At 46.4% G+C, this 26381-nt stretch overlaps 1 protein-coding gene across 17 annotated transcripts in view; it reads right to left on the bottom strand.

Moving 5' to 3' along the window:
- Positions 1 to 12462: 12462 nt before the first annotated feature.
- The window catches only part of NFIA (nuclear factor I A), a 360597-nt gene continuing 346678 nt past the window's right edge, over positions 12463 to 26381 (bottom strand). For all 17 annotated transcript variants that reach the window (XM_061353395.1, XM_061353390.1, XM_061353389.1 and 14 more), the window contains one exon: positions 12463 to 20066. In XM_061353395.1, coding sequence (XP_061209379.1) covers positions 20049 to 20066 — 18 coding nt within the window. In that variant the 3' untranslated portion in view covers positions 12463 to 20048. The remainder of the gene's footprint in view (positions 20067 to 26381) is intronic.

The following is a 26381-nucleotide window of genomic DNA, read 5'->3' as shown; positions in this document are numbered from 1 at the left end:
AAGGAAGGAAGGAAGGAAGGAAGGAAAGAAAGGAAAGAAAGAAAGAAAGAAAGAAAGAAAGAAAGAAAGAAAGAAAGAAAGAAAGAAAGAAAGAAAGAAAGAAAGAAAGAAAGAAAGAAAGAAAGAAAGAAAGAAAGAAAGAAAGAAAGAAAGAAAGAAAGAAAGAAAGAAAGAAAGAAAGAAAGAAAGAAAGAAAGAAAGAAAAAAAGAAAGAAAGAAAGAAAGAAAGAAAGAAAGAAAGAAAGAAAGAAAGAAAGAAAGAAAGAAAGAAAGAAAGAAAGAAAGAAAGAAAGAAAGAAAGAAAGAAAGAAAGAAAGAAAGAAAGAAAGAAAGAAAGAAAGAAAGAAAGAAAGAAAGAAAGAAAGAAAGAAAGAAAGAAAGAAAGAAAGAAAGAAAGAAAAGAAAGAAGGAAAAGAAAGAAAGAGAAAAGAGAAAGAAAGAAACAAAGAAAGAAAGAAAAGAAAGAAAGAAAGAAAGAAAAGAAAGAAAGAGAAAAGAGAAAGAGCAAAAAGGAGAGGGAAAGAGAAACAGAGAAAGAGAGAAAGAAAGGGAAAAAGAAAGAGAGATAGAAAGAGAGAAAGAGAAAGAAAAATAAGCCTCATCAATATGCAACAAAAGGACAAAATCAAGAGAAAGGGGGAACTGTACAAAGGGATGCGCTCGCCCCAGAAGCCACTGTGACAGCATGGCCTTGCCGGGATGCAAAGTGTCCTTTGGGGTGAAGAGAGAACTAAAACACTGTTGTAATTTAATTCTGGTCAACTGGCTGGGTAAAAGCTTTATTTGCTAGAAAATTGATTCAAAGCTGTAACATGGGATGTGGAGCTGTTGGAGCGAGGCCAGAGGAGGCCACGGAGATGCTGCGAGGGCTGGAGCAGCTCTGCTCTGGAGCCAGGCTGAGAGAGCTGGGCTGGGGCAGCCTGGAGAAGAGAAGGCTCCTGAAGGGGAGACCTGAGAGCAGCTCCAGTGCCTAAAGGGGCTGCAGGAAAGCTGGAGAGGGGCTTGGGACAAGGGCCTGTAGGGACAGGCCAAGGGGAATGGCTTGGACCTGCCAGAGGGGAGACTGAGCTGAGCTCTTAGGCAGAAGCTCTTCCCTGTGAGGTGCTGAGGCGCTGGCACAGGGTGCCCAGAGAAGCTGTGGCTGCCCCATCCCTGGCAGTGTTCAAGGCCAGGTTGGACACAGGGGCTTGGAGCAAGCTGCTCCAGTGGAAGGGGTCCCTGCCCATGGCAGGGGTTGGAACTGGATGGGCTTTAAGGTCTCTTCCAACACAAACCATTCTGGGATTCTGGGATTCCATGGATAACTTAAGGGAATATTGTGTCTTATAAGAGCTGGGGGATGCTGGCACCCACTGGGGAGGACAGAGACTGGGCCGCCATAGGCACCACTGAGATGCTTGGGGAGGTTTTGGCCCAAATACCCACGTGGTGCTGAGGGAGATGCTCCCAAAGCCAGGCTGTGAGCAAGGCATGGTGCCCACGGACACATCCTGATGGCTTTTATGTGAGGACAAACTGCAGAACAAAACACATGTTCCCATATGCATGTAAGTCCCATGGTTGGGGGCTCCCACAGCATTGCTTCGCTCCTGCTACAAGCCAATATCTCATGTGAAGTGAAAAAGGAAGAGAATGAAGGGGATAGAAATGGAACAAAACCTGAATATTTTATTCAATATTATAAATTTAGTAATGAATTGATGGTTAAAAAGAGCTCATCCATGGTTTCAGCCACCAATGGAAATGGCCCAGCACGGGACATACACCATCACCCCTGCCATCTTCTCCCAAAACACAGAGATGATGCTTTCCCTGCAGCTGGATCTTCTGCATCCCCCCAACACCCTTCCAGCCCAAGCCTGCTGCCTCAGTATGTATTAAAATGAGTTATGGAGGTCACGGTGCAAAAGCAAACAGTGTCGATGCATGCGAATAACAAAAGCAGAATTTGGGGAAAATTTATGTTGGAGCCAGAAGACTGAGGAGGGAGCACAGAAAATGTCAGACGCCTTAAAATGCCACCCTGAAGGACCTCGGGGGGGTCCAAGAGGCCTCGTTGGTGCTTCAGAGCGTGCTGAGATCATCCCATCCATGAGCAAAGTAAGTTACTGGGTTCTTTCCTCTGGCATAGCGGTTGGTAGGGGTCTGCTTCATCCGGGGTGAGTGATGCTCTAACCCACTTTGAGATTGCTGTCTAGCAGAGCTCTGGCTTGCAAAGCACAGCCCCATCCTGCACCCAGGTGAACTCCAACACGTGGAAACCCCCCAATGTGGGGGTTTCTGGCAGCTCCACCACTTCTATGTCCCTGAGAATGGACCCTTCTCAGGTACAAGGGCTTTATATACCCTAGGGGTATAAAGCCCTATAGGACTTTATATACCCTAATCCCAAGGGTTATCCCTGTCCCTCCTTCACCAGAAGATAATCATAGACTCATGGAATGGATTGGGTTGGAAAGGACCTTAAGATCATCCAGCTCCAAACCCCATTCCCCTGTATCTTTGGCTGTGCACCGTGAGGCCAGACATGGCCCCCAGCGCCTCGAGCAACGGCTGGAGATTGGAGCTGGCCCCACGCCTGGCTTCCACTGCAGACACACCAAATGCCGTGTGTCCTTCATCTGGCGCATTCGAGCTGTAATTGCAACAGCCTGAACTCGCACACGGGTTTATGTGCTGATATTTCATGACATTTTATGTACATAATCTGCATATGTTATTTTTAGCAAACTTTCTCCCTGGGACAGCCTCACGTGCGCCACATCTTGTTTCCATGAGCGTGAGCTGCAGTTGGGAGTGGGTTGGGTTTGTTCCCTTCTTCCTTCTTTTATTCCTTCTAGCCCTGTCAAGCCTGGGGTTTGAATTGCAGAAGTGCCACACACAACTTTGTGTCCTTTAGAAGGGGTGAAAAACCCCAAAAGCAAAGCCACGTGAGGTGGCCCAGCTTCCTTTTCCATCCATTTCCTTGCTTGGGATGCTCTGGGTGAGTTACCATCACCCCCAGAAAGAACCAGCATCCTTCTTGGGTGCAAATAGCATAGTTCTTGGCGGCAACAGCATCATTCTTAGCGGTAATCTCATTATTCTTGGTGGAAATAGCATTGTTCTTAGTGGTAATCGCATTATTCTTGGTGGAAATAGCATCGTTCTTGGTGCAAATAGCATCATTCTTGTGGGAACAGCATCATTCTTGGTGGTAACAGCATCGTTCCTGGTGGACATAGCTTAGTTCGTGGGTATTTTGGGAGCAAGACAATTCCTTGGTGCTTGCTGGAAATGGAGCGAGCGCTGTGCTGTGGGTGCTTCTGAGGAACTGCCCCTCCATGCTGCTGCATGTGCAGGAGATGCCGCTCTCACTTGGACACTCTCTGCCCCTTGGCAGGGACAATCCCGAGCTCTGAAACTCAGCTCTGCCTCAGATGTTTGCTGGAGAAAATGTTCCCTAAAGCAATGGCTTTTTGGGGGAACTCGCTGTTTGAACCATGAATGCTGGTCGTGGGAGACACTTTCCCATAGTAGGGCTGCTGGTTTGTGTGTGGAGGAGGTTGTCCATAGGAGGAGGATGGGATATGTGCAAGGAGGATGGGGCCCATGCAGGAATGAGGGGTTGGTCCATGCAAGGAGGATGGGGTGGGTGCAGGGATGAGGGGGTCCATGGAAGCAGGACCAGAGGGACCTCGACATGCTTGTGAGGTGGGCTGATGCCAACCCCATGAAGTTTAACCATGCTAAGTGCAAGGTCCTACACCTGGGTCGGAGCAATCCCAGACACAGCTACAGGCTGGGCAGAGAAGAGATTCAGAGCAGCCCAAGGAGAAGGACTTGGGGGTGCTGGTCGATGAGAAAATGAACATGAGCCGGCTTCAGTGTGCGCTTGCAGCCCAGAAAGCAACCGTATCCTGGGCTGCATCAAAAGGAGTGTGACCAGCAGGTCGAAGGAGGTGATCCTGCCCCTCTACTCTGCTCTCGTGAGACCTCACCTGGAGCATTGTGTGCAGTTCTGGTGTCCTCAACATAAAAAGGACATGGATCTGTTGGAACAAGTCCAGAGGAGGCCACAAGGATGATCAGGGGACTGGAGCACCTCCTGTATGAAGATAGGCTGAGAAAGTTGGGGCTGTTCAGCCTGGAGAAGAGAAGGCTGCGTGGAGACCTCATAGCAGCCTTCCAGTATCTGAAGGGGGCCTATAGGGATGCTGGGGATGGACTCTTCATTAGGGACTGTAGTGATAGGACAAGGGGTAATGGGTTAAAACTTAAGCAGGGGAAGTTTAGATTGGATATAAGGAAGAAATTCTTTCCTGTCAGGGTGGTGAGGCACTGGAATGGGTTGCCCAGGGAGGTTGTGAATGCTCCATCCCTGGCAGTGTTCAAGGCCAGGTTGGACGAAGCCTTGGGTGAGATGGTTTAGAACGAGGTGTCCCTGCCCATGGCAGGGGGGTTGGAACTGAATGATCGTAACTATTCTGTGATCGTACGATTCTAGGATGGGTCCATGTGGACAGGCCCATGTAGGGCAGCAGCTATGCCCAAGCCCATCACACCATTGATGCAGTGATGGCCCCCCAGCCTGGAGAACACAGCCTGGAGATGGTCCCTGAAGACACCAGTGATGTCCCATGGGTCCTCCAGCCAATGTGGTTGCAGGCAGAGCTCAAGCACCCTGAGCAGATCTTGCCCAAGGCAACTGCTTTTAAAGAGATGAAGCTACTCCATAAACCCAGCTTTTAGATCAGAGGGTTTTTGAGAGCCACGGCTGAGCAGGTCTTGGGGGTTTCTGTTTGTGCTGGACATCAGCAGCTCGAGGGCTTCACTACTGGGCAGCCGAGGCCTCTGCTTCAGCGTGCAACCAGGAACTCATTTCTGCTGTGCTGAGCAAGTGCTCGTGCCCCGGCCCCCGCGCTGCTGTCCCATCAGATAAGGAGAGTCTGTGAGACACAGGAGAAGAATTTGTTTGACTTTGGCGTCTGGCTTGGCCTTTGTTCCTGAGAGCCCAGGCAGGAGGAGCGCTGTGAGTCACAGCACCTGTGATCCACGACACCCGTCCTGGCTTCTCTGCACACACTGGACCTTCCCGACCGGGACTCCTGGATCTGGGGTGCAACAGGGACATGCAGCAGCACGCAGCAAAGCACAACATCAAATGGGACCCACTGCAAGCAGGCGTTGGTCAGCGGTGTGAGCACTTCAGTGTGAGGTATATGGGTCATGCAATCCCAGACTGGTTTGGGTTGGAAGGGACCTTAAAGCTCCTCCAGCTCCAACCCCTGCCACGGGCAGGGACCCCTTCCACTGGAGCAGCTTGCTCCAAGCCCCTGTGTCCAACCTGGCCTTGAGCACTGCCAGGGATGGGGCAGCCACAGCTTCTCCGGGCACCCTGTGCCAGCGCCTCAGCACCCTCACAGGGAAGAGCTTCTGCCTCAGAGCTCAGCTCAGTCTCCCCTTGGGCAGGTTCAAGCCATTCCCCTTGGCCTGTCCCTACAGGCCCTTGTCCCAAGCCCCTCTCCAGGGTTCCTTCAGGCCCTTCAGGGTCCCTGGTTAAAAGCTCTTCCCGAGCACTTGGAGCAACAAAACCTCCTTTTCCCGAGCCCTCGATGTGTACTAATGAAGAAATGAAATCAACATTTGGTAACAAATCCAGCATATGGTTATTGTTTGCTGCAAGGGCAGGGGAAAACATGACTCCATAAACATGGCGAGAAGGCTGCAGCTGCAAGATCACATTACAGAGCGCGCTTCAGTTAATAAAGGCTCCTCCTGCCAGCCTTAACAAAGTTTTCCTTCCCCCTCCAGCCCCAAGAGGTGCTTTTGGTGCCTTCTGCCACGATGGCCGCGGCGGGGTCGCATGTGCCCTTCGTTAGCCGAGGAATCTGCTTTCAATTCTGGCCCCTCAGATTGCATTTTCACAGCCACTCATTAGTCACCCAACGCTGACAAGCCGCTGTGCGTGTGCCATCTCCCTCATTGTTTGTATGCAAGTGCAAGCCACCAAAATGATTTATTTAGGGTTTAATTAAACTTTGCGGAGAGGCCAATGGGCTTTAGCCTGCGCTGCTTCCAATTGTTGGTTCTGGAGGGGGAGAAATCGAGGGGGAGATCAATAACCTCATAACTTGTATAGCTTTAGAGATACCTCGGGATGGTCTCAGCCTGCTGGCCACCAGCCCTCACCATGCAGGGGATGCGTTTCAGAGCCTGGAGAGATGTCACACCTCTGGTTCTCACATCAAGGCCCACGTCTGCAGCTGGAATATCGATGCCCTGGCTGCAGAACTGCAACGGTTGAAGGGTATGTATTTAATCGCATGTGCAGGATCCCAGCAGTGCCCAGGAGGAAGATGGGAGGAAGGTGGCCAAACCTTTGAGCAGGGCTGGGGACTTGGTTGAAACCAGAAAGTATCACTTACAAGAGCTTTGGGGGATGTGGGTCACCTTCTCCAAGACTGTTTCAGGTTCATGGGTGCCTCCCCCCTCACCAGCATCCTTCATCCCCATGGAGCATCACACCATAGAACCCACAGCAATGGTAATTGCTCTTGGTGGTAACTTAATTATGACTCCAAAAGAACAACCAGGAGCTGAAGAATGAGTCGGTTGTGCTGGGGAGGTTGCAAAGCTTTAGGGGCACCACTGGCCCCCAGACCATAAGGGACCCCCAGGTCACCTCCCCATGCCAGGGGTGATGTGATTGATGCTCTTGCTGGATGGAGATTTTCTTGCTCCTTGTGATATCGAGATGCACGGCACAGATTGGAACTGGCGGAGCTTTAAGATCCCTTCCAACACAAACCATTCTATGATGATGATTATGATGAAGGTACAATAAAGCACTAAGAGACTAAACTCATGCCCCCCTGAATTATGAAAGTTAGGAGCCTTCTTGGCCTAATACCACAGCTCAGAGAAATCCCTGCTGTACCTGATGTAAATATGTATTAATTAAAGCACTTTGGAAATGCAGAGTATTGACCTAACAGGCCATAATGGCTCTTCTTGAGCAATTACAATCTATCATACAGCTCCACATTTCGGGAGGTACGTTTTTTTGGAGGCACATTATTGACCCGAGGGCCCTGGACCACTTCCTCCCCTTGCACAGACCCTTCCTGCCCTGCTCGCATCCTTCCCATGGAAATCATTAGAGAGGGAGCCCTTAAATCCCTTCATTTGGATATATACCACAGAGTCACAGAATAGTTAGGGTCGGAAAGGACCTTAGGATCATCAAGTTCCAACCCCTCTAATGAAGAGTCCCTCTCCAGCATCCTTGTAGGGCCCCTTCAGGTATGACTTATTTCATCCTGCCTCCTCCCCACCATGTACCTCCTCTTCTTCTCCTCATCACCAAAGGCACTTTTGAGTCTTCAAACCCATCCAGAGTCCCCAGGAAACACCCAGAGCAAAACATTTATATATACAAGAAAATCTTGGTGCTTTCCAGTGGTGGAAACCCTGGAATAAAGCGTTCATCTCCCAAGACTTGCACCTTCCAACTCAATTCCACCCTAAATCAAGCAGTTTATTAATCCCCAATAGGAAACAGGTTCCAGTTGCACAAACAATATTGAAATGGTTAATATTATAAATGCTTCTAACAAATCCCGACCCCCCCCAGTGTGTGGGCTATAATTAATAGGAATGCTAAGTGCCAGCTAACCGGGAAAACTCCAGCCCCATAAATCTGCCCTGAGCTTTCTCACACGCGCTGATGGATGGGGCCTTGCAGCTTAAATATGTAACAATCGATAATTCAGATACCTGTCCTACCCGATCGCATTTGTCACTTTTGTTTGTAAACGCAACACCTGGCTGAAGGTGCTCTGAAAGTTGTGCATCTTCCACCCCAGGATGAAAGGCAGCGGTTTGGAGGAAGAGCGTTTCTTTCGCTTTGGGAGGGGGAAAACAGATGTTGGGTTATGAAATGTACATGGGGAAATAAGGATTAGTGAGGGGAGGAATTAAACCCCATATAGAATCATAGAATAGTTAGGGTTGGAAAGGACCTTAAGATCATCCAGTTCCAACCCCCCTGGCATGGGCAGGGACACCTCCCACCAAACCATGTCACCCAAGGCTCTGTCCAAAATAGCTGGCTGCATCTCCTCCTCCTAATAGGTTTGGCTATTGCAGTGAGCAGGCAGGTGTTGCATGTTACGAATCACATTAACAGAAGCATTTCCCATTTCTCCACTGCCAAGGCAGGGAGCTGCGTTCACCCTCTGCACATGAATATGTCCCCTGCCCAGGCCCTGCCTCCTGTCCCCAGCAAGAATGAAGAACCAGCTCAGCAAAACCTGGAGAAGGGGTTTGGGGCTTTGGGTCTGACCTGAGCTGCAGCGATGCGCTGCTGGGAGGGAAGAGTGGGACAAACAAGTGCATGCTGGGTCCAGCGCTGGCAAGCAAGAGGCCATTCAGTGGCTAATAGTAATAGTAATGATAATAATAATAGTCATCATCATCATCACATCCTAGAATGGTTTGGGTTGGAAGGGATCTTAAAGCTCACCCAGTTCCAGCCCCTGCCACAGGCAGGGACCCCTTCCACTGGAGCAGCTTGCTCCAAGCCCCTGTGTCCAACCTGGCCTTGAGCTAATCTAAAGATGGGACATTTATATATAAGTTTATAACAGTCCTTGCTACCAGCTCCTGTTTCGGGTCAGTTTGGTGTAGAGAACAGGTAGTACGGGTCTGGCCTCAAGCAGCTTCTTAGACCAGCAGCTCTCTTACCCTGCTGTGCCACGGCTGGCAGGCTAGAAGAGAAGAGACTTTCCAAGTCTTCACCAACGTGAATCAAGAGACCTCTGAAAAGGAACCTGCCTTGTGTCTAATCCCAAACCATGTCACTCCACATGGGTATCCAAAATCCCTGCACAACAAAGGAAAAAGCATTCAAGTGAGCGCAACGGCTATCAGGATGATAATCATAATACTAACAACAACAATAGCAACAATAATAATAAATCATCTTGCCATTCTGCAGCACCAGCAGCCTGACTCTGTGTTTCAAAGCTTCTTGGGAGAGTGGGAATGACTGCATGGTTTATCAGGTGCCCCTCTCCTCCCCAGTGGCCCCAGTAGGAATGAATAAGGGAAAGCTCAGCTTTGTTTCCATCCCTCTGGAGGTTGCTCAGAGCATCTCATTCTCTCTGGAGCCCTGGCCTTGTCTCCAGCTGCAAGGAAGGTTCCCTTGCCCCCTGAGCATTGCTTTAAAGGAGCAACAAATGGACCTAAAGAGGTCATGAAACTCCTGGAAAATTTCTGGAAGGATCCATGGAAGTCACAGAGCTGCCCATAGGTAAGGAAAGGGGGGGTTTGGCTGCGGCCCTGTCCTCCTGTCCTCCCATCTCACAGCATTCCAGAGTGCGAGTTGCAGTGGCATAAATCTCTATCACATCTTTATTGCCACAATCCATCAGCTCCTGGTGCAGCCTGGCCAAGCAGTTCATTTTAAAACGAAGTGGTGCTGTTGTGATCAATACCCGTGTGCTAACTCCCCATCACAACACTCAGAGGCAGTGAACACCGTGTTGCTGGAGTACTGGACCAATAAACGTTTCCAGTCTTGGCTTGTCTTTGGCAGATAAAAGACACTGGATGAAGCGACCACCTTGGTAACACTCCAAAGCCCTTTCCTTGTCGCACCATTGGGAACGGTTTCGTTTAAGGGAAAGATGAAGTAGCCAGATCTGCCAGTACCAGGAATTACAGAGGCCGTTGTTCCATGACATGTGAGTAATCCCTGCAGGAGATCTGTGCAATGACAATGATTGAACGTTTCGGAAGATTCTCTATCAGCAATACAAAGGCAGTTTGGCACAGTTTGCATTTAGGGAGAGAAAGATGAAAACACCCAAATTTGGTACAAACACTTTGTCACCACCGCACTTGCCATGGCTTCATCACCCACCACATCACGAGCATCCTTTTGAGGGATACAGGGTTCGCATGAGGACTCTGGTGTTTATGGCCAGAACAGGGTTTTCAGCTCATATTTCTTCCACTGATGAAAAATCGAATGGGGATAAATGAAACCTCATTAAAAAGGGGGAGCCAGGGGTTGGGGCTTCTCACCTGTGCACCCCAACACTCACTTTTAGATGGGCTTCATGCTGCACCCGTCTCCCTATAAGCACATCCCATCCCTTCTCCCTCCGAGCAGAGCAGCAAAGCCCCCATGTTTCCCCACCTAAACATCACCCTGTGCTTTTTCCACCTAAAATTACTTTTCTGTTAGCGGGCTATTGCGTATTCCTCCTGCGTCCCGAGCCAAGCTGACACATTTTGATAGCAATAAATAATAAATGGGATTTATTTCCTTAGGTGCTGATGGAGACCTTTTCTTCTGCAGGGAGGAAGGTGGAAAGGAAGAGGGAAAGAAAAGGTGCAGAAAGGAGTGAGAAAGCAGGAGATGGATCCTGAGCCCCAGCCTGCTCCCATCATGGCTTTCACCCTGGCTGGGGCAGGGTCTGGCCCCCTCCTGGTTCCTCCACCAAAACCCAGGGCACCTTCAGCCAACACCTTCAATAACAAAGGGCATAAATGATTAACAGTGAATGATTTTTATAGGGGGGAGGCAATGGATGGGAGTGCAGGGCAGGGGCCCAGTGTGATGGGGGATTGTCGTGTTAAGGAGCTGTCAGGGAGCACAGCATCAGCTGCAGTGGCCGCAGAGGGGACGATGGGCAGAAACCTTCCCTGTGCAGTGCAATTGCTTGGTTTATGTTCTTTAAAGCAGGTTTTCACCTTTCGGTGTGTTTCATGCAGTGATGTGCATGGCCGGGTCCCTCCCATCCCCGCACCCCCTTGTCTGAAGGAAGCACCCACCTCCTGTGACCCCACAGGGCATCCTGGCTCGTACCCAGGCTCATTTCCAAGCCAAAGGGGCACTGCCACCTTTTGGGCTCGTTTTTGCTGCATTGAGACCAGCTTTTTTGTCCAAACATGGGAGCGAGCTCAGGCTCAGCTCCTCCTTCTCCATCCCTCCTCACAGGGCTCGTAGGGAGGTGAAAGGGACAAACGCTGCTGGTGAGCCCCTGCATGGGCTCTGTAAGGACAGAATTGGTTTGTCCTTATGGTCTAGTCCCCTTCATGAGTACAAAAAGCTCAGTTGAACGAGCTCCAACCTGTCCTCAGCTGCTGCACCGTGCATTGGTGCCAGCCAGGGACACATCCTAAGAGATTGGGATGTGCAAGGGGCACAGATGGGCCCCCGACAATGGAGACATTAGAGCCCAAACCTCCCGTCCTGGCCTTGTAGCCAACACTGAAGCTGTGTGGAGGTGTGAGAAAGGAAATACCAATGGTTTATGAGTGTTGGGCAACTGTTTGTTAGAAAACACTCATTTCCCCTGAAAGGAAAGGGAAGAGCTGGTGTTGCTGCTGGTGCTGCACTGGGACAGGCTGGGTGCTGTGGTGGTCCCCACCTCCTGTCCCCTGAGACCACGGGGCAGAGCAGCACCAGCCCTCACCTCTCATCCCCCTCAGGGCTGGCTTTTAAGTAGAAAAGAGGCAGAATGGCTCAAATCCAAAAAAATTCCATTCTGCAAATATTAATTTCTGCATGTATCCAGTAAGGAAAAGGTGTTGCAGAGGAAAAACCTTAGAGGAAAGCATTGAAGGTTGTACAGAAGCCTGTTTTCTTTCCTGTCCCAGGCCCACAGGAGCCTTGCAGAGAGGTGCAGCACAGTCAGGGGCCTGTGGCTCTCCTTCAAGGCCAGTGCAATAGGGATAGCCAAAGCGTGGCTGGTGTCTGGCAGTGGGGCTCTCGGAATGCAGCAGTTGCCATAAAGTTCAGCTGCATTTAAAGCTATATTGCAGCATTTGCAGAACTAATTCATCTCCTTGGACTTCACTGGATGTGCTCCGAGTCTTTCCTTTGGATGATTCAATCTGCAGGGGGTCGCTGAAGATTAATTTGTTATCATGTGAGGAATGATTTTGTCTTGGTGGGACACCGGCAGCATGGGAAAGCGTGGGAGAGGGGCTTTGGACAAGGGCCTGTAGGGACAGGCCAAGGGGAAGGGCTTGAACCTGCCCGAGGGGAGACTGAGCTGAGCTCTTAGGCAGAAGATCTTCCCTGTGAGGGTGCTGAGGCGCTGGCACAGGGTGCCCAGAGAAGCTGTGGCTGCCCCATCCCTGGCAGTGCTCAAGGCCAGGTTGGACACAGGGGCTTGGAGCAAGCTGCTCTAGTGGAAGGGGTCCCTGCCCGTGGCAGGTGTTGGAGCTGGATGAGCTTTGAGGTCCCTCCCAACCCAAACCAGGCTGGGGTTCTATAAAGCGGAGCAGTGTGATGACCGTGGCTTGATTTAACCAAACATCCCCTTGATCAGGGCTGAAGCTACTGCCTGGGAACCCCCAAACGTGCCCAGGCCGGAGGCCGGTACCCGGGCTGCCGGTGCCATGCCCAGCGGCGATGCCGCGTCCCTGCAGTGCCCGGGTGCCAGTAAAGAACAACACAGCCCGTTAGCATTAGCAATTTTTTATTTTCCTTTTTTGTTGCATAGGAAATGCAGTACTTGCTTCCAGTAATTGTATTGTAATGTGAGAAGGTGGTAGCACTAATGGTTGAATACAAGAGTTAAACTAATCCACACCAGCTCAAAAAACCTGCGGAGACTTAGTTGAATAAGAATGGATGCCCACAGTGATTCTCAACCAATTACAATTTTTCTTTTTTCACAGAACACAGTAAAACTAAAATGGTAGCTATGAGAGTCAATACAAGGATACTAGAGGCACGAGGGGCCTGACTCATAAAATAGAAATGAACACGACATGGTATTAACACGGGTGTCAAGTGAATTTGCAGCGGATCTTTCACACGGCCGGTGGAAATTTTAGCGCCCCGAATTCCCAATTGAGGCTCAGGGACTTGGCGGGGCCGGTCCCAGGCAGGGCCAGGTCAAGGCTCGGCCAAAACCCAGCTTTCTCCTTGATTGTATTTCCAAAGCAAAGAATTTCCCAGAGCTTTCCCCCAAGGCAGCAGCCAGGCGCCGGCAACAAGCACAAGCGGCGATGCCGGGCCGGGCGCTCTCTTCCTACCATGCTCTTGTCCTAGAGACTCATCTTCTGGTTTGGTTTGTATTTCCCCTCTTATTAATTTGTGGATGCAGCTAAAAGGCCAGGGGGTTGGGCAGGGGGTTGTGTGTGTTTGGGAATCTCACCCAACACAATTGTTTTTGTTCGTGCTCGAGCACAGAGGATTAGCTAAGTGGAAAGCAGCCTTCCCTAAAAAACCCAACAAAGGTTCACATCGTGTCCCAGCGCTCGCTTCCCGAAGGTTTTCCCTAGAGCTCAGAGGTAGCGACCCAGCGCAGTTTGTCTGCTAGGGACAAGGTCGAGTAACCCCAGCAGCCTCGTCCCAGGGTGTCACAGAGCCCTGCACCGGCCGGAGCGCGGCACGGAGCCGTCCTGTCCCCCCTTCCTCCTGCCAGCCTGTGCCTCTGGGGTGTCAGAGCACGGCCCTGCGCTGCCTCGCCTCCTGCACAGCCCCTTCCCGGCCGCTCCTGTTCTCCGGTGGGGTTAGGGGAGGCGGAGAGGGGAAGGGGAGGGCGAGGAATGCCAGCGGGACAGCCCGGAGGGAGGGAGCTGCCGGCCGCTCGGCGGAGAAAAGCCACCAGCCTCCCGTGTTAATAGCAACGGAGCTTTTATGAATCGGGCCCAAAGTTTGTACAGAGTTTGTCTGAAGAAAAAATATTGCAACTGTGCATGAAACTAAACAACCACATGAGGTTTTTTTTTTCTTTTTTTTTCTTTTTTTTTGAATTTTTTTTGAAAAGTTTTTTTTTTAATTTTTTTTGTGAAATTTTTTTTGTGTGTTTGTTTTAATTCTTTCTATATGAGGAAGTCTGGTGTGAAGAAGGGTCAAGCATGGGTACCTGGTTCAGCGCTGCCCATTCAGAAACCTCTCGCAACGTGAGCTCAACCTCGGGGGTGGGTTTGAGAAAGGACTGTCCCTTCCACTTGAACTGTGTGCGGCTGTTGGTCAGAGCAAGCTCTCTGAATTCTTAGGGTAGCTTTTCGAGACGAAAAGACCTTACCAGGCACGGATCTGTGGTCTCAAACACCATGTCCTGCCCTCGAGGAGAAACCAAAACTGACCACAAAAATAACAAAAAAGGGGAAAAAAAATAAAGAATAAAAAAAAAAGGAAAAAAAAAAAAAGAAAAAAAACCCAAAACACAAGTAATACTGAATTTAAGTAAATGTATACCTCCAAAATACTGAAAACACCCCAAATCAAGAGAAGACAGAATTTTGCGTTCTCAGTGAAATATCTTTAAACCTATCTGACAAGAACCAAGTCAGAAAAAAAGACTAACATAACTTTGAGTAATATTCATACAGCTACTAAGCATTATGGAATAGCATGCATTAATATTGTACGGTTATTTTACATCACCTATATCAGAAGGTTCTGACAGACAGCGAAGGCTACCGGTGTAGAAAAAATCTTACTTCAGAAGAGCAATATAATACAGATTTCACAGGCACTACATTTTAATATATCAGGTATTATGCTGGTTTTCTTATAACTCTTTCTGTCCTAAAGCTGGCATTATAACAATGACCGAAAAGGCAAGGATCGAAGTAAACGGAAAGTAGATACCAAAGTTGATATATTCATTTTTTTTTCTTTTTCAGATAGATTAGTGCATAGTTTTCATGCAGATAAACACTGCTATGCATTTACATTGTTGGAAAGCAGAGTGAATTGAGCCCAAGTTGTCACATTTTTGTAAATCATTTTGCCAGCCTGTAATAGCACCATGTAATGGATTTGCATTAAACATTAAATTGATTTCAGAATTGGTGACACAGTATTCACTACAGTTAAGTGCTATGGAATAGCTTCAATGTTACCTGCTATATATCAAAGCAATTTTCATCCCACTGCTTTTTTATTGGAAAAAATAAAAGGAAAATGTACTCGATACTAATTAGACTATTGCGCAGCCTTGGACTTGATGATGGCATAGCTGGGTTTACTGTCAAACAGTAACACATGCATTGACTTCGAGACAAAATTGGCATTGTAAGCTTGATTTAATGACAATCCTGCCTAGCAGGCAGTGGTAACTTCACAAGACCTGCCTCCGACAGACCTCATGAGGTTGGGTTTGGTATTTATTTCTTGTTTAGGTGCCATTGAAGCTCTCCTTACATTGTCATGCCGGTTATGGTTTTAATTTTGTTCGATGGAGGCCTTCTACCAAAAGGAAAACAAAACACCCCCCCCCCAAAGAAAAAAAGATATTTCCAGAGACACAATGCAAAGTACAATATTAACTGACATTCTTTAGAAAAAAAAAAAAAAAGAAAAGAATTCACCACAAGGAAAAAAAAACCTGTTTTAGGCTATGCATCTGGGTTTTCCTGTCTTTTTGTACAGTAAGTATTTCATAACACTGTTACTACAAAGCTGCAAATATACGGAACAAAGAGAACTAGAGAAAGAAAAACAAAATGTTAGAGGGATTTTGCATATTCCTGTGGGCTGACTGAATACTGTGGAGTTGAGAAAACTCGGTGTTTCGTTTCCCCTTCGACCTTAAGGGGAGGGGGAACAAGCAACAGAGACAAAGTGTACCATGGCTGCCTAAACTCGAAGCCCCAAAGTTTCTTTTCTGATGAAGGAAGAAGAATAAATACTAATGGCATCGCTGGGGTGTGCGGCATGATGAAAGCAAGTGCCCTCGCTCCAAGGAAAAGGAAAAAAAAGAGGAAAAAAAGGAAGGAATTAACTTGAGAAGAAGTCAATTCGCTCTAAGCCATCGCTAGGGCTTTCAATTCGGATGGTTGGGGGGTGGATACAGGTCAGAGTATTTGTGCGTCTGACGGATTGTGGAGAGAAGGAGATGGGGAGGGGGGGAGAGAGGGAATAGAACTTGTTCTCGTGACTCCAAAAGGGAGCGACTGGGAGGGCAGCGGGATGGGGACGTGACGCGGAGCCGGGGGCTCCGGCTGCGGCCCGACTCCTGCCTGCTCCTGCCTGCACACCCCAAGCTGGGTCCCTGGGCTCGGCTCCCCGCTCCCTGCCTGGCTCGGAGGGGAAAACACTGTTTGTTCTCTACACCTGCACAGAACGGAGCTGCCGGCTTTCCTGCGGGAGAGTTAAGGTGAAGGAAAAACGTACTTTAGTGTGTAATACTTTACAACCCCTGTTGGTTTACACCCTTGACCGCCTACCTCATGTTTTAAAGCCTTTAAAACATTTTTTTCTTCTTTTTCTCACAATTCTGCTCAGAGTTCCCTAACTTTAGCGTCATCAAACTCAATATGACAAAATACCTTCAAAAATACAGCATACCTGTAATGTCCATTTACAATGGTTCTTCAGTAGCCTATACTTCTCAAGCATAGGAATATGCTATACCATTGAGAGAAGAAAAATAACTGTATTTAAATACATACAAAAAAAGGAAACGGGAAAGTTTTTAACTTAAATCCAGTTCCCAAAGAAAAAAAAAAAAGAAAAAAGAAAAAAGAAAAAAAAAGAGAAAAACCAAAAGAAAAAAGAAAAAAACAAAAAAAAAGCAATTCTATGAACGCTGCCTTTATAACGAACAATCAGAAATTCCACTAAGCTAATTTTGACAGAAATTTTTCCTCATTTAAACAACATTACAAAAGTCCTGCATTATAAAATAGGGTAGAATAAATCAGTGTAATCAATAAAACTATACAACATACAAATTACATATCTTCTGAGTGGGCAGTTTAATTCTCTCTCTTTGCAGCCATGACTACAACATGCTCACTAAAAACAACTAACTGCCCAAACTATTGCTTAGTTTGTTTTGTTTAAAAAAGGGTGCAATTTTATTGTATATACAACCAATTTACTGGTAATACCTTGTCTCATAGCAAGGTTCTGACAAAATGTTTGTCTAGGCTTTTTTCCCTTCACTGTGAAGCACTGAAAGCTGCTATTTTTTTTTAGTGCACATATGTCTTAATAAAGTAATGCCCAGCTAAGTGCTATAGGGAAGGCAAAGGATGCTGGCTAGAGGATGTGATACCATATACTAACAATCACACAATACAATAGAGCAAAATGACTACTCAACCACTTATCAGACACATATGAAAATCCAAAACATTTTATTTTTTTCCTTAAATAGAGAATAACCAGTAAACAATTTTCAGAACTTGGAAGTTTAAAAACGTGCATATAAAAATGGGCATTATATACTTTTATTGAATGTGGATTGATTGCAGTCTGCTAATAAAAATGGGTGTGGGAATCTGAAGAAAAAGGAAGTTGTTTTTTTTTGTTGTATTTTTTTTGTGTTTTTTTTGTTTTTTTTAAGGCTTGCTTGTGAAAGGAACAGTTGTAAAACAAAAATTGCTTGAAGCAGGGTTCAGCTTAGTGCTTCACAGTTTGACTGCTTCTCTAAGAAGAGCCCTTCCTGCATGTGCATTCAAAATCACAAAAGTACAAAGACAAACACCTAAAACACACTGCGTCAAGTGCAGCACCAACTTTGGTCAAATAAAACAAAAACCAAAAAAAAAAAAAGAGAAAAGAAAAAAGGGAAAAGAAAAAAGAAAAAGAAAAAAAAACAAATGAAAAAACCCAAAAATAAAGGGAAAAAGAAAAATTAATAATCGCTAAGCTTTTCTACATGATATAAGCAGGTATTGCATATTTTCATATATCTGGGAGAAAACAAAACGAAAACAAAGGAAGACTCCAAATAAAATGTAAAATGCAGCAACATCCAAAAATACTGATAATCTAGCATCTACAGATCTCAGAATAGCACTGCCACTGACCATACAGGACAATCAACACTACTCCTATCTGCGGAACAACTAACATCCTATTTAATTCTAGATGTTGGAACTGACAATGGCTGACATAAAAGTCACATTTACAAAAAGTGTCTCCAAATGCTTGACTAGGGAAAAACCCCCTTTCAATATAGGAACATGTGCAACAATTCCACAAATAATCGCTATCCAGGGCAAGGCACATTGATATGGAATTTTTTTTTTCTTTTTTTTTTCATCTCGTTTCGTGCAAATTAAGAAAACAAAAAAAAAAGAAAAACAAAACATTGTTTCAGGGAAAAGATGAGGAGCAAAGTGTCTTCCCAAGAATTTCAGTTACTTGATTGTATAGGACAGTAGTAGAAACCCTTCTGAAGGGTCGAACAAACATAGTTTAAAGGCAAGTGCCTGGAATAGGGATTACAATATTGTGTCTTAATGCACTCTACTTTACCCTACATTAACTATATAAAAATTAGTTACTAACACTAGAACATGCAGAGACTTTCTCTGATTAGCTGGACTTGCCAACCAGAACGTATATATATGTATAGTATAGGAAACCTTCTTAAAGTTGCATGTGAAGCAAAGGGGTGCTCCGCTGTCTGATAGAAAAAATCACTTGCACTCTTTTTTTTTTTTTCTTTTTTTTTCCTTTTTTTTGTACATAAGATACAGGACGTTTGGGGTCCAAACTTCTCTTTTTTGTGTGTTTGTTTCTTTTTTGTCTCTTTTTTTTTCTCTTGTTTTTATTATTTTCTCTCTCTTCTTCAGCAAGTGCCCTTGCTTTTGAACTGGCATAAGTTGTAAGATCAGCATCATTCGTTTCTGTTAATGTTCTCTTCACAGTCCAGAAAATGTACCAGTTCAGGGACACCAAGGTGTTTTACTTTCTGGACCGTTCTCTCTTATTCCCAAGGTGTTTGAGAACTGATAAACCCTATATTGCCGGAAACACGTAAAATTTGTCAGAATTGGCATAATCCATTATAGTGACTTTTAGCTTATAAAATTAACAGAGATTATGATTTCATTTTAGTTATGTGCTTTGATAACAGAAAATGATTAATTAGCATTTAATGTAGTTAACATATTGTGGTAAAAGCACCATTAGATTTGTATTTTTTTTGTATTTTTTTTTTTTTAGATTTTCCTTCAGTTTTAAAGGGATACAAGTTCAACAATAAAAAACATAAAAAGCAAAAATAGCTCCCCTTTTTCTTGCAAGGCTGTTTTTTACCCCAATAATTTAGAGTCCTGGGGTGGAAGGACTTGGAAAACAAAAATAGAATTTTCAACAATCTCTATCTTACAAAGATATTTAGCTATCCAATGAAATTGCACTTTACTCAATTCAAAATTCGATTGTTTTGATTGATTCCTGTCAGTTTCTGTCAAAACAGACCAACTTCCCCTTTTCTGCGTGAATTTTTGTGTAATTGTTGAAAATTGTTGAAAAAATGTTTTTCATTTTTTTTCAATGTAAGTGCAGCATTTCAAACTTTTTTTCTTTTTTTTCTTTTTTTCTTTTTTTTTTTCGAAGTGAAGAGTAGTAGTTCGATGGTTTTAAATCGCTCTGCAATCGAGTGGAAAAAAACATCGTTGACAATGCTCTGATGGTTCATGTTACGTCTCTAAGTGCTGACTGTAAATAAAAAAGAAACCCCAACCAAAAGAAAAAAAAAAAAGAAAACCTGCAATTTTTTCTTTTTTTTTTCTGATATGTTACAGAAAAAACATGCTCTATGTCTGTCCGGTAAGTTATATATTGCAGAATTCAGCTACTACAAAAGTTATAGTTTAAGTGTGTTTCATGATTTCTCATAGAAGTCTCACACCTTGGATGGGAAAAAATCGATGAGGATACTGTAAAACAGTTAGGCTCCATATGGAAAGTGTGTTACAACAGCGAGTTGGTAAGCAGCAGCAGAGGCTAGTTCTACTCAGTGTCACCTAACGCTTACACTACCAATGAAACACTTCAAAAGTTATGAAGCCCAACCATTTCCAGCACCAGAGGAGAAATTACAACAGTCCTAAAGTTGTCTAAAAAAAAAAAAGAAAAAAAATAAAATTAAAATCTCAAAAAAGTTACGGCCTTTGCCATTCAACCATAACGTTTGCCATTTCCATGTACTAGTTTGCTGTCGGTGTCTGCTCGCCTCCCCTTCCGCCGATGTGAAGTCGCTGCGCTGCGTTGCTGCTGCTTCCGTGTTACAGAGGTGGGAAGGGGTCTGGTGGTCTGTCCGGTGGGTGGTGGGAAGCGGAGACTTTTATCCCAGGTACCAGGACTGCAAAAGAGATGGGAGAAGCATCAGCCCCAATGCCCATTTTTGCTGCTTCCCAAAGGGCTCCGGGCAGGCCGGCCTCCTCCACCAAGAGGGGGGCTAATTGAGACTGTGACGAATTGACCTAATTACAAAGCTTAATTAAAAATACTGTACAAATCAATATATTATATTTTTTTTTCTCACTGACAGTCACTGGACATAGCTACAGATGAACACGGGGGTCGTGTCACGTTACAAGTTATCAATCTTTTTAATAGATGATGGCTTGAAGATCCCTCCAGTTCACTTTTGTCTAATCCCCTGAAAAGGCGACGCACATTCGCCTCCCTGTGCCATTTATCACCCTGCAGTCGGGGTTTTCTTGGGTATTTAGGCATGTGCCAGCATAAGCATCTGTTGCTTTATACTGCCCTGCTTCAACTGTCTCGCTGGAACAGATGCACAGAAATTCAACAACAGGGCTGTTTTCTTAGGAGAAATGTGGATCGCTAGAGAAAAGCCGGGATAAAGCAAATCCGGGGGGAAGTGGATCAGCGAAAATGTCCCGTATCTCTGGCCATACTTGTGTTTCAAAACAAAACGTGGACCTCAACGAATAGCTTTTCTTTGGGAAAACTTTTTTTTCCCCTCCTTCCTACCCCTAAAGGGAGGGAATTCCCTGGGAATTCAGCTCGGCAACAATACCGTCCTTAACCCAACCGCGCAGATGCCCGGAGCACAGAAAGCAATTTCGCTCCTTGATAGGAAAATAAACACTGTCGGGAAGCTGGAGTGGGCTCTGCTGGAGTCGGGACAGTGCCACTGCACCGGGGAGACCCGGCTCGGCCCTGGCGAGGTCAGGCCAACCTGAACCTGGGATGAATAAGAGCAGTGTTAGGCCCTGGGATCGAAGGCGCAGGGGGATGCGACTTGGCAATGACATATTGCTGTGGGAATACACCAACAAGCGGCAACTATTTAGCCTGAAGGAAAGTAATACAACAAGAAAGAGTCAGGTATTAAAAAGCCGTTGCTGATACCCCACGTTTGGACTCTGGCTCCTGTAATATATGAGGTGCATACGTGTGCATGTATGAACCGACGACAAGTTTTACCAACTTTTTCCTCCATTCCTTTTCAGCGTCTGACGTGATTGATAGCATAATCAACCCGGGGAGGATTTATGAACATTTACAGAAGACTCTGAGGCAAGTTTCATGTGGGACTTGGAGATTATGTGGTCTTGCCATGGAGGTAGGAACCAGTAAAATAAATAGCATGATCGGAGAAGTTGTCCTGCTTCCAATACACCTCATTAACTAACTCTTCCTCTGCTCACCCTTCTGAACACAAACACACAGGTCCCATATCGGCCCCATCTATTGCCTACAGATTTTATATTTAGACTTACGCAGGCTGCAATTAAACCAAATAGTTCTCATATGTAAAGTTCATAAACAGAGAAAAGTTTCTGGCAGGACTTGTGAAGCGGTGCCAAGTCCCGTTCCCCTCCCTGATTGCAGGGCCCAATGGATTTTAGGCGGGCGCAGGGAAGCGGAGCGCGGGCCGTGCCGGAGGCACCTCTGACCACCGCGCACTGCAAACTCGTCCCAACTTTGCAGGGTCGTCCCTTAACGCTTGTCATTTGAGCGTGAAAGCCTTTGGCCAGGCTGGGAACTGTGGAAGTTCCCCAGCGGGGAGTAGAGGGGTTAAAAATTCAGAGCTGATGGTTGGAATCTAGATTGCAGATGTCCAATTGGCTCCCACCGCCACATGGCCCACCACCGGCCGGGATGGCGGGAGCTGCTCTGGCCTCGCCACTCCTCTTTTTGCTTCAAAAGCAGATTTTTCTTGTTAAAAAAAAAAAAAGAAAAAGAAAAAGAAGGAAACAGGGGAGGGGAAAAAAAAAGGCAGAAAGCGAGCAAGCCACGGTTGCGCCCCGCCGCCCGTCCGCGCGCCCGTCCGTCCGTCCGTCCCCCCGCGGCACCGCGCTCCTTCACGCATCTTGCTATTCAGCCTGCGCCTTGCAGACAAGGTTACCCCAGAGCGGCTCTGTAATCCTTCACTGAAATAGGCTTTATTGATTGCTCTGGTCTATTGTTCCCTTTTCAAGTCCCCCAAGTTCAAGTTCATCCTGGTGTTACATCATGTCTCGTTGCTAGGGGCAACCAGACAGCCCCAGACGTGACTGTCATTAGCAAGAGCCGCGCTGCGCCCTCCCACCGCCCGCCAGCCGCTCTGACGTAGCAGCCCCGCTGCAAACACATTGAAGTATTTATTCTGCCTAATTTATGACCTCCACAGCAAGAGAGACCCCCACTCCAAAAACCAACACTGTTGTATATTTAATTAATCTGTCTTTCTCTGGCACTTGGGAAAGTTAGACAAAGGTCTAATTATTGTGTGTCGCTCCCCACACTTTTCTTTTTGGGGTGACTATTTGCATGGGAAAAGAAAACGGCAAGGCTGGGCGCGAGTCCCCTCCCTCCAAAACACCTTTTTCCCCCCCCTGCCCTATTGACATTTCATGAAATACTTTAGCTGCTTAAGGGAATTAGAAAAAGAAAAAAATCTGATGTGAATGTAACTCCTTCGGAGTTGGTATTCAGTAACACAAATCAACTCATGACATGTTTAAATTTAAATGCTAACCACACACTCTGCGAGTTACTTTAAAGGTTAGTTTTTAATCAATAGAAGTTGCTGACTCCGGAGTTTTCGGCGGCGCAGTGCAGCTCTGGGGCCTTTGTCTAGTGCTGGGCTTTCAAACTTTTCTCTTTCTCTCTCTTTTTTTTTTCCCTTCTCTTTCCTTGAGATGATTTTAGCAATGATTTGCAGACACAGAGTGCTATTGTGCTCCTGACTAGCAACATGTCAATAAAGGAGTAGAGTTACCATGCACTAGGGTGTCAATATGACTCCTGCAGACACTGCTCGGCCTTCATACCAATGAAAAACTTAATTAACCCTTCCAGGAGCAACCCAAAGCACACGGCTGGTTTTGAAACTCCCGTACCACTTCTTCGGATGGCCTCCACTGGGAAGTTGCTTCTATGGGATCCCAACTGTGAGCACCTCTCAAACAGCTGCATCCCACTTCCTGTGCTCCTACAGCCCCTCTTGGATGGGATGTTTGAAGGGCTGAGGCAGCAGTATAGCAAGGCAAGAGAGCACATTTACCCGTCCGATCCCACCAGCACCGCTCTTGGGACACTGGTTTCATTCAGTGCATCCTACAGCTCAAATGCACACACAGGGTGATCCTCCTTTTCTGCTAATCATTTTAATATTAAGATCTCATATCCCCCTCAAGCCTCCTATACACGTCTAAGTCTTGCCGGATTAGGTCTGAAGAGCACCATTGTCCTCCTGAAGCACCTGTGAAACTTCTCTGTGCTGGGGCAGGAGACCTCAAATGAAAATGTCTAGGAAGCGTATTATGCATTCGGAGCCCTGATAGTTGGAATCTGTCAAAGGGGTTTTGCACAATTAGGGGGCTTAGAGGGGAAAAAAGCAGCCTGGATCCCTACGTTTGCATGGCTGAAGTATTTTATGCCTTCTTTAGAGCACTGTGCTCTCAGGTCTAACCACCTTACCCATTTTATCCCTTCGTCCTGTAACCTATCCACCTGCACCCAGATGGAGAATGCAGTATTGCCTTTCTTAATTTAAAATCTCCATTTAACTCGTGTACACTATCAAAATACAGTCAGGATGATACCATCTCCACGCTTTTTCATAAGAAAGCCGGTATTTTATTTCCCTTCTATTTACTTTGCCCCTCTATTTACTTTACTATTCTCCCAGTGAGTTTAGAGCTAAATGAATCCAGCAGAGCTAAAGGTCCTACTCAGTAAAATTGCTGCTGCACAGTTGTCGGTGCCACTATAGGTCTGTATTGTCCTGCCGAGCATCTCTCTGTCCTTCCCCAGCACTCAAGGTGAAACATCAGAAAGAATTCTGCAGTCCGGTACAAGATCTTTGCTTCCCTTTCTCCAGTCAAATGAAGAAGTAATCTCATCAGGTTGAAAAGTGCTGACTAAGGATTTAATAAAGTGCCTGCAGATGTGTGTCATCTCTAAGGTATTCAACTCATGTAATGCAAAACAGTTCCACACTGAATGTGCTTATAAAATTCCATTTAACCATTGCAGAGCTATATTTTACTGTTCTCAGAGGAGTATTATCACACTTCTGTGTCCCCCCCCCCCCAATTTACAGCACTATGAAAGTTGAAACTCTGCGCTGCCACTATCTGACAATCGTCACAGTAGTGAGGTTTTATGAACCATAAACAATATCTACTTGACTGAATCCTAAACAGGAAGCCTGAAATGGCAATTACATTTCTTTGATAGCCCAAAGTCTATTTGTTTCTTATGCTCTTCTGGAGATAGCAGAGACACACAGAAATCCTCAAGCCACTTCTGACAATCGAGGCCTTTGTACGGGAAGCACAGCAAGGAAACACTCCGTGATTCAGGATATTTAAAGGGAGAAAAGCTGAAAGTGCCTCCCTGACTCCGGTAGCAGTTTCTGCCTGCGTCAGGAGCCCAGAAACGGGCCCATTGTTTATTAAAATCTTCTTAAACCAGCCTTCCTGCACGACGTGTTTCACCGCCGGCTCCCAGGCCTCCCCGTGAGCACCGCTCACGTGTTTGCAACCAGCAAGACAATCTAATGCAAACTTGTTAAACTTACTCCTACCTGCACATCTCCTGCCCTAACAATGAGGCCTTTCAGCTTGCACAAAAAGTGCGGGTTGTAAAGCAGCCCCTATCTGTTTTTCAAATTAAAAAGTTAAACAAAAGTCCTCAAGGGCAAAGTTTAATGCTGCGGAAGGAGGTTGTTAATGTGGAATCCAGAACTGGGTGTGACAGTTGGCTTATTTCTCCGGGCGACGTAGGTTATTTAAGGACATTCACACGTTTGAAACGCTGACAAACTCCACACACAGGAGCCTTAGCTTCACCTAATCCTCTTGGGGCTAAGACCTGGTCTGTGCTAGCCCTTTTCTTTAGGTTTCAGCCCGGTTCGTCTGCCCGGCGGCGGGATGGGTCGGTGCCATCGGGACTTCAAACGCGGCTGTGGCCGTTGCTGCCTGGGGCACGGCTGCACTTGCAGGAAGCTATTGCTGCACGGGCCCAGGCGGGAAAATTCACCTTTGATAAGAGCCTAAATAAAGAGGAAGCTTGCAGCTTTAGAGCTCGCCGGCAAAGAGGCTGTTTGAGCTGAACCAGAGCCACAGCCATAGGGCACCTGCAAGGAGGATTCTTCAGTTGAGTTCTTCTGTTTGGGGGTGAATTTCAGTCACCTCAGGAAGTTCGAGGCAATCAAAGACATTAACCCCAGGAAGATAAACTGGGGTAAAGAGTCTTCGTGGTTGCAGAGAAAACGAGGATGTAAACAGCTAGGCAGGAAAGTGCTCCTTTAGACATCACCTTAGTGACATGGTTAGTGGTGGACTTGGCATTCCTGGGGTAACGGTTGGACTTGATCATCTTAGAGGTCTTTTCCAACCTCACTGATTATATGATTCTGTGATTCTACCTTGTGAAAGGCCCTGTGATGGCTCTTCCCCATGGTACATGGTTGGAAAGCAAGAGACCAAAACTGGGCTTTAATGCCATTTCAAAAGGGCGGCCCGGGTGAGTGAAGGCAGTGGCAATTTGGCTTCTGGTGTGACTGGCTGGAGGGCTCCTGCAGATAAAACAACTGCCTTTGGTCTCCCCTACATCTGAATTGAAACTTCTCTATTAGTTTGTCCAGGCCTGAAACCTGATCCTGCTGCGTAAAGCAAGAGGTGAATACTGAAGACAAGGTCACCTTTGTGCCTATGGAAGTTATTTTCTTAGAGCTGGGATTAATTATTAAGTAATTATATTTTCTACAATGAAATACTGAAAGGGACGTAAGTAGCATGTTGGTCATCCCCAAAGGGACATAAAACTGTGAGTGAATCTTCTGGTTGTCCAACATCCACACCACAGGAGAGTCGCACGCCCCACCACGAGCATATTTATACTGTCTCAGGGAAGATAAAACCCATCCCAGGAGGGACACTCGTCTCCAGGCGATGTGCACAGAAGCTCTGCATCCAATGGCTTTTGCGGGAATGCCAGTTGTGGCAAACTGCATTAAATTACGTGCAATAATTTTGTAATACGGACTTTTGCCTGCTGACTATTAAAAATGTATAGCAGTCCAAACCACTTCTCTCCTGGGGCTGGCAAAGTCACTTCAGGCAAGATTTCTGCTTGGGTTCAAACCTCAAGTTGGGAACAGCTAATGTTTTTTAACTAAGTCACCCCCAAACCCTCCCAAACCGATGAAAAC

Source organism: Neopsephotus bourkii, unplaced genomic scaffold (assembly GCF_033783945.1).
Source record: "Neopsephotus bourkii isolate Nb327-2 ecotype Australia unplaced genomic scaffold, CSIRO-AGI_Nbou_v1 NB_673, whole genome shotgun sequence".
Taxonomy (NCBI): domain Eukaryota; kingdom Metazoa; phylum Chordata; class Aves; order Psittaciformes; family Psittacidae; genus Neopsephotus; species Neopsephotus bourkii.
Note: the sequence above shows the minus strand (reverse complement) of the source record. Positions and strands in the feature narration are given on the sequence as shown.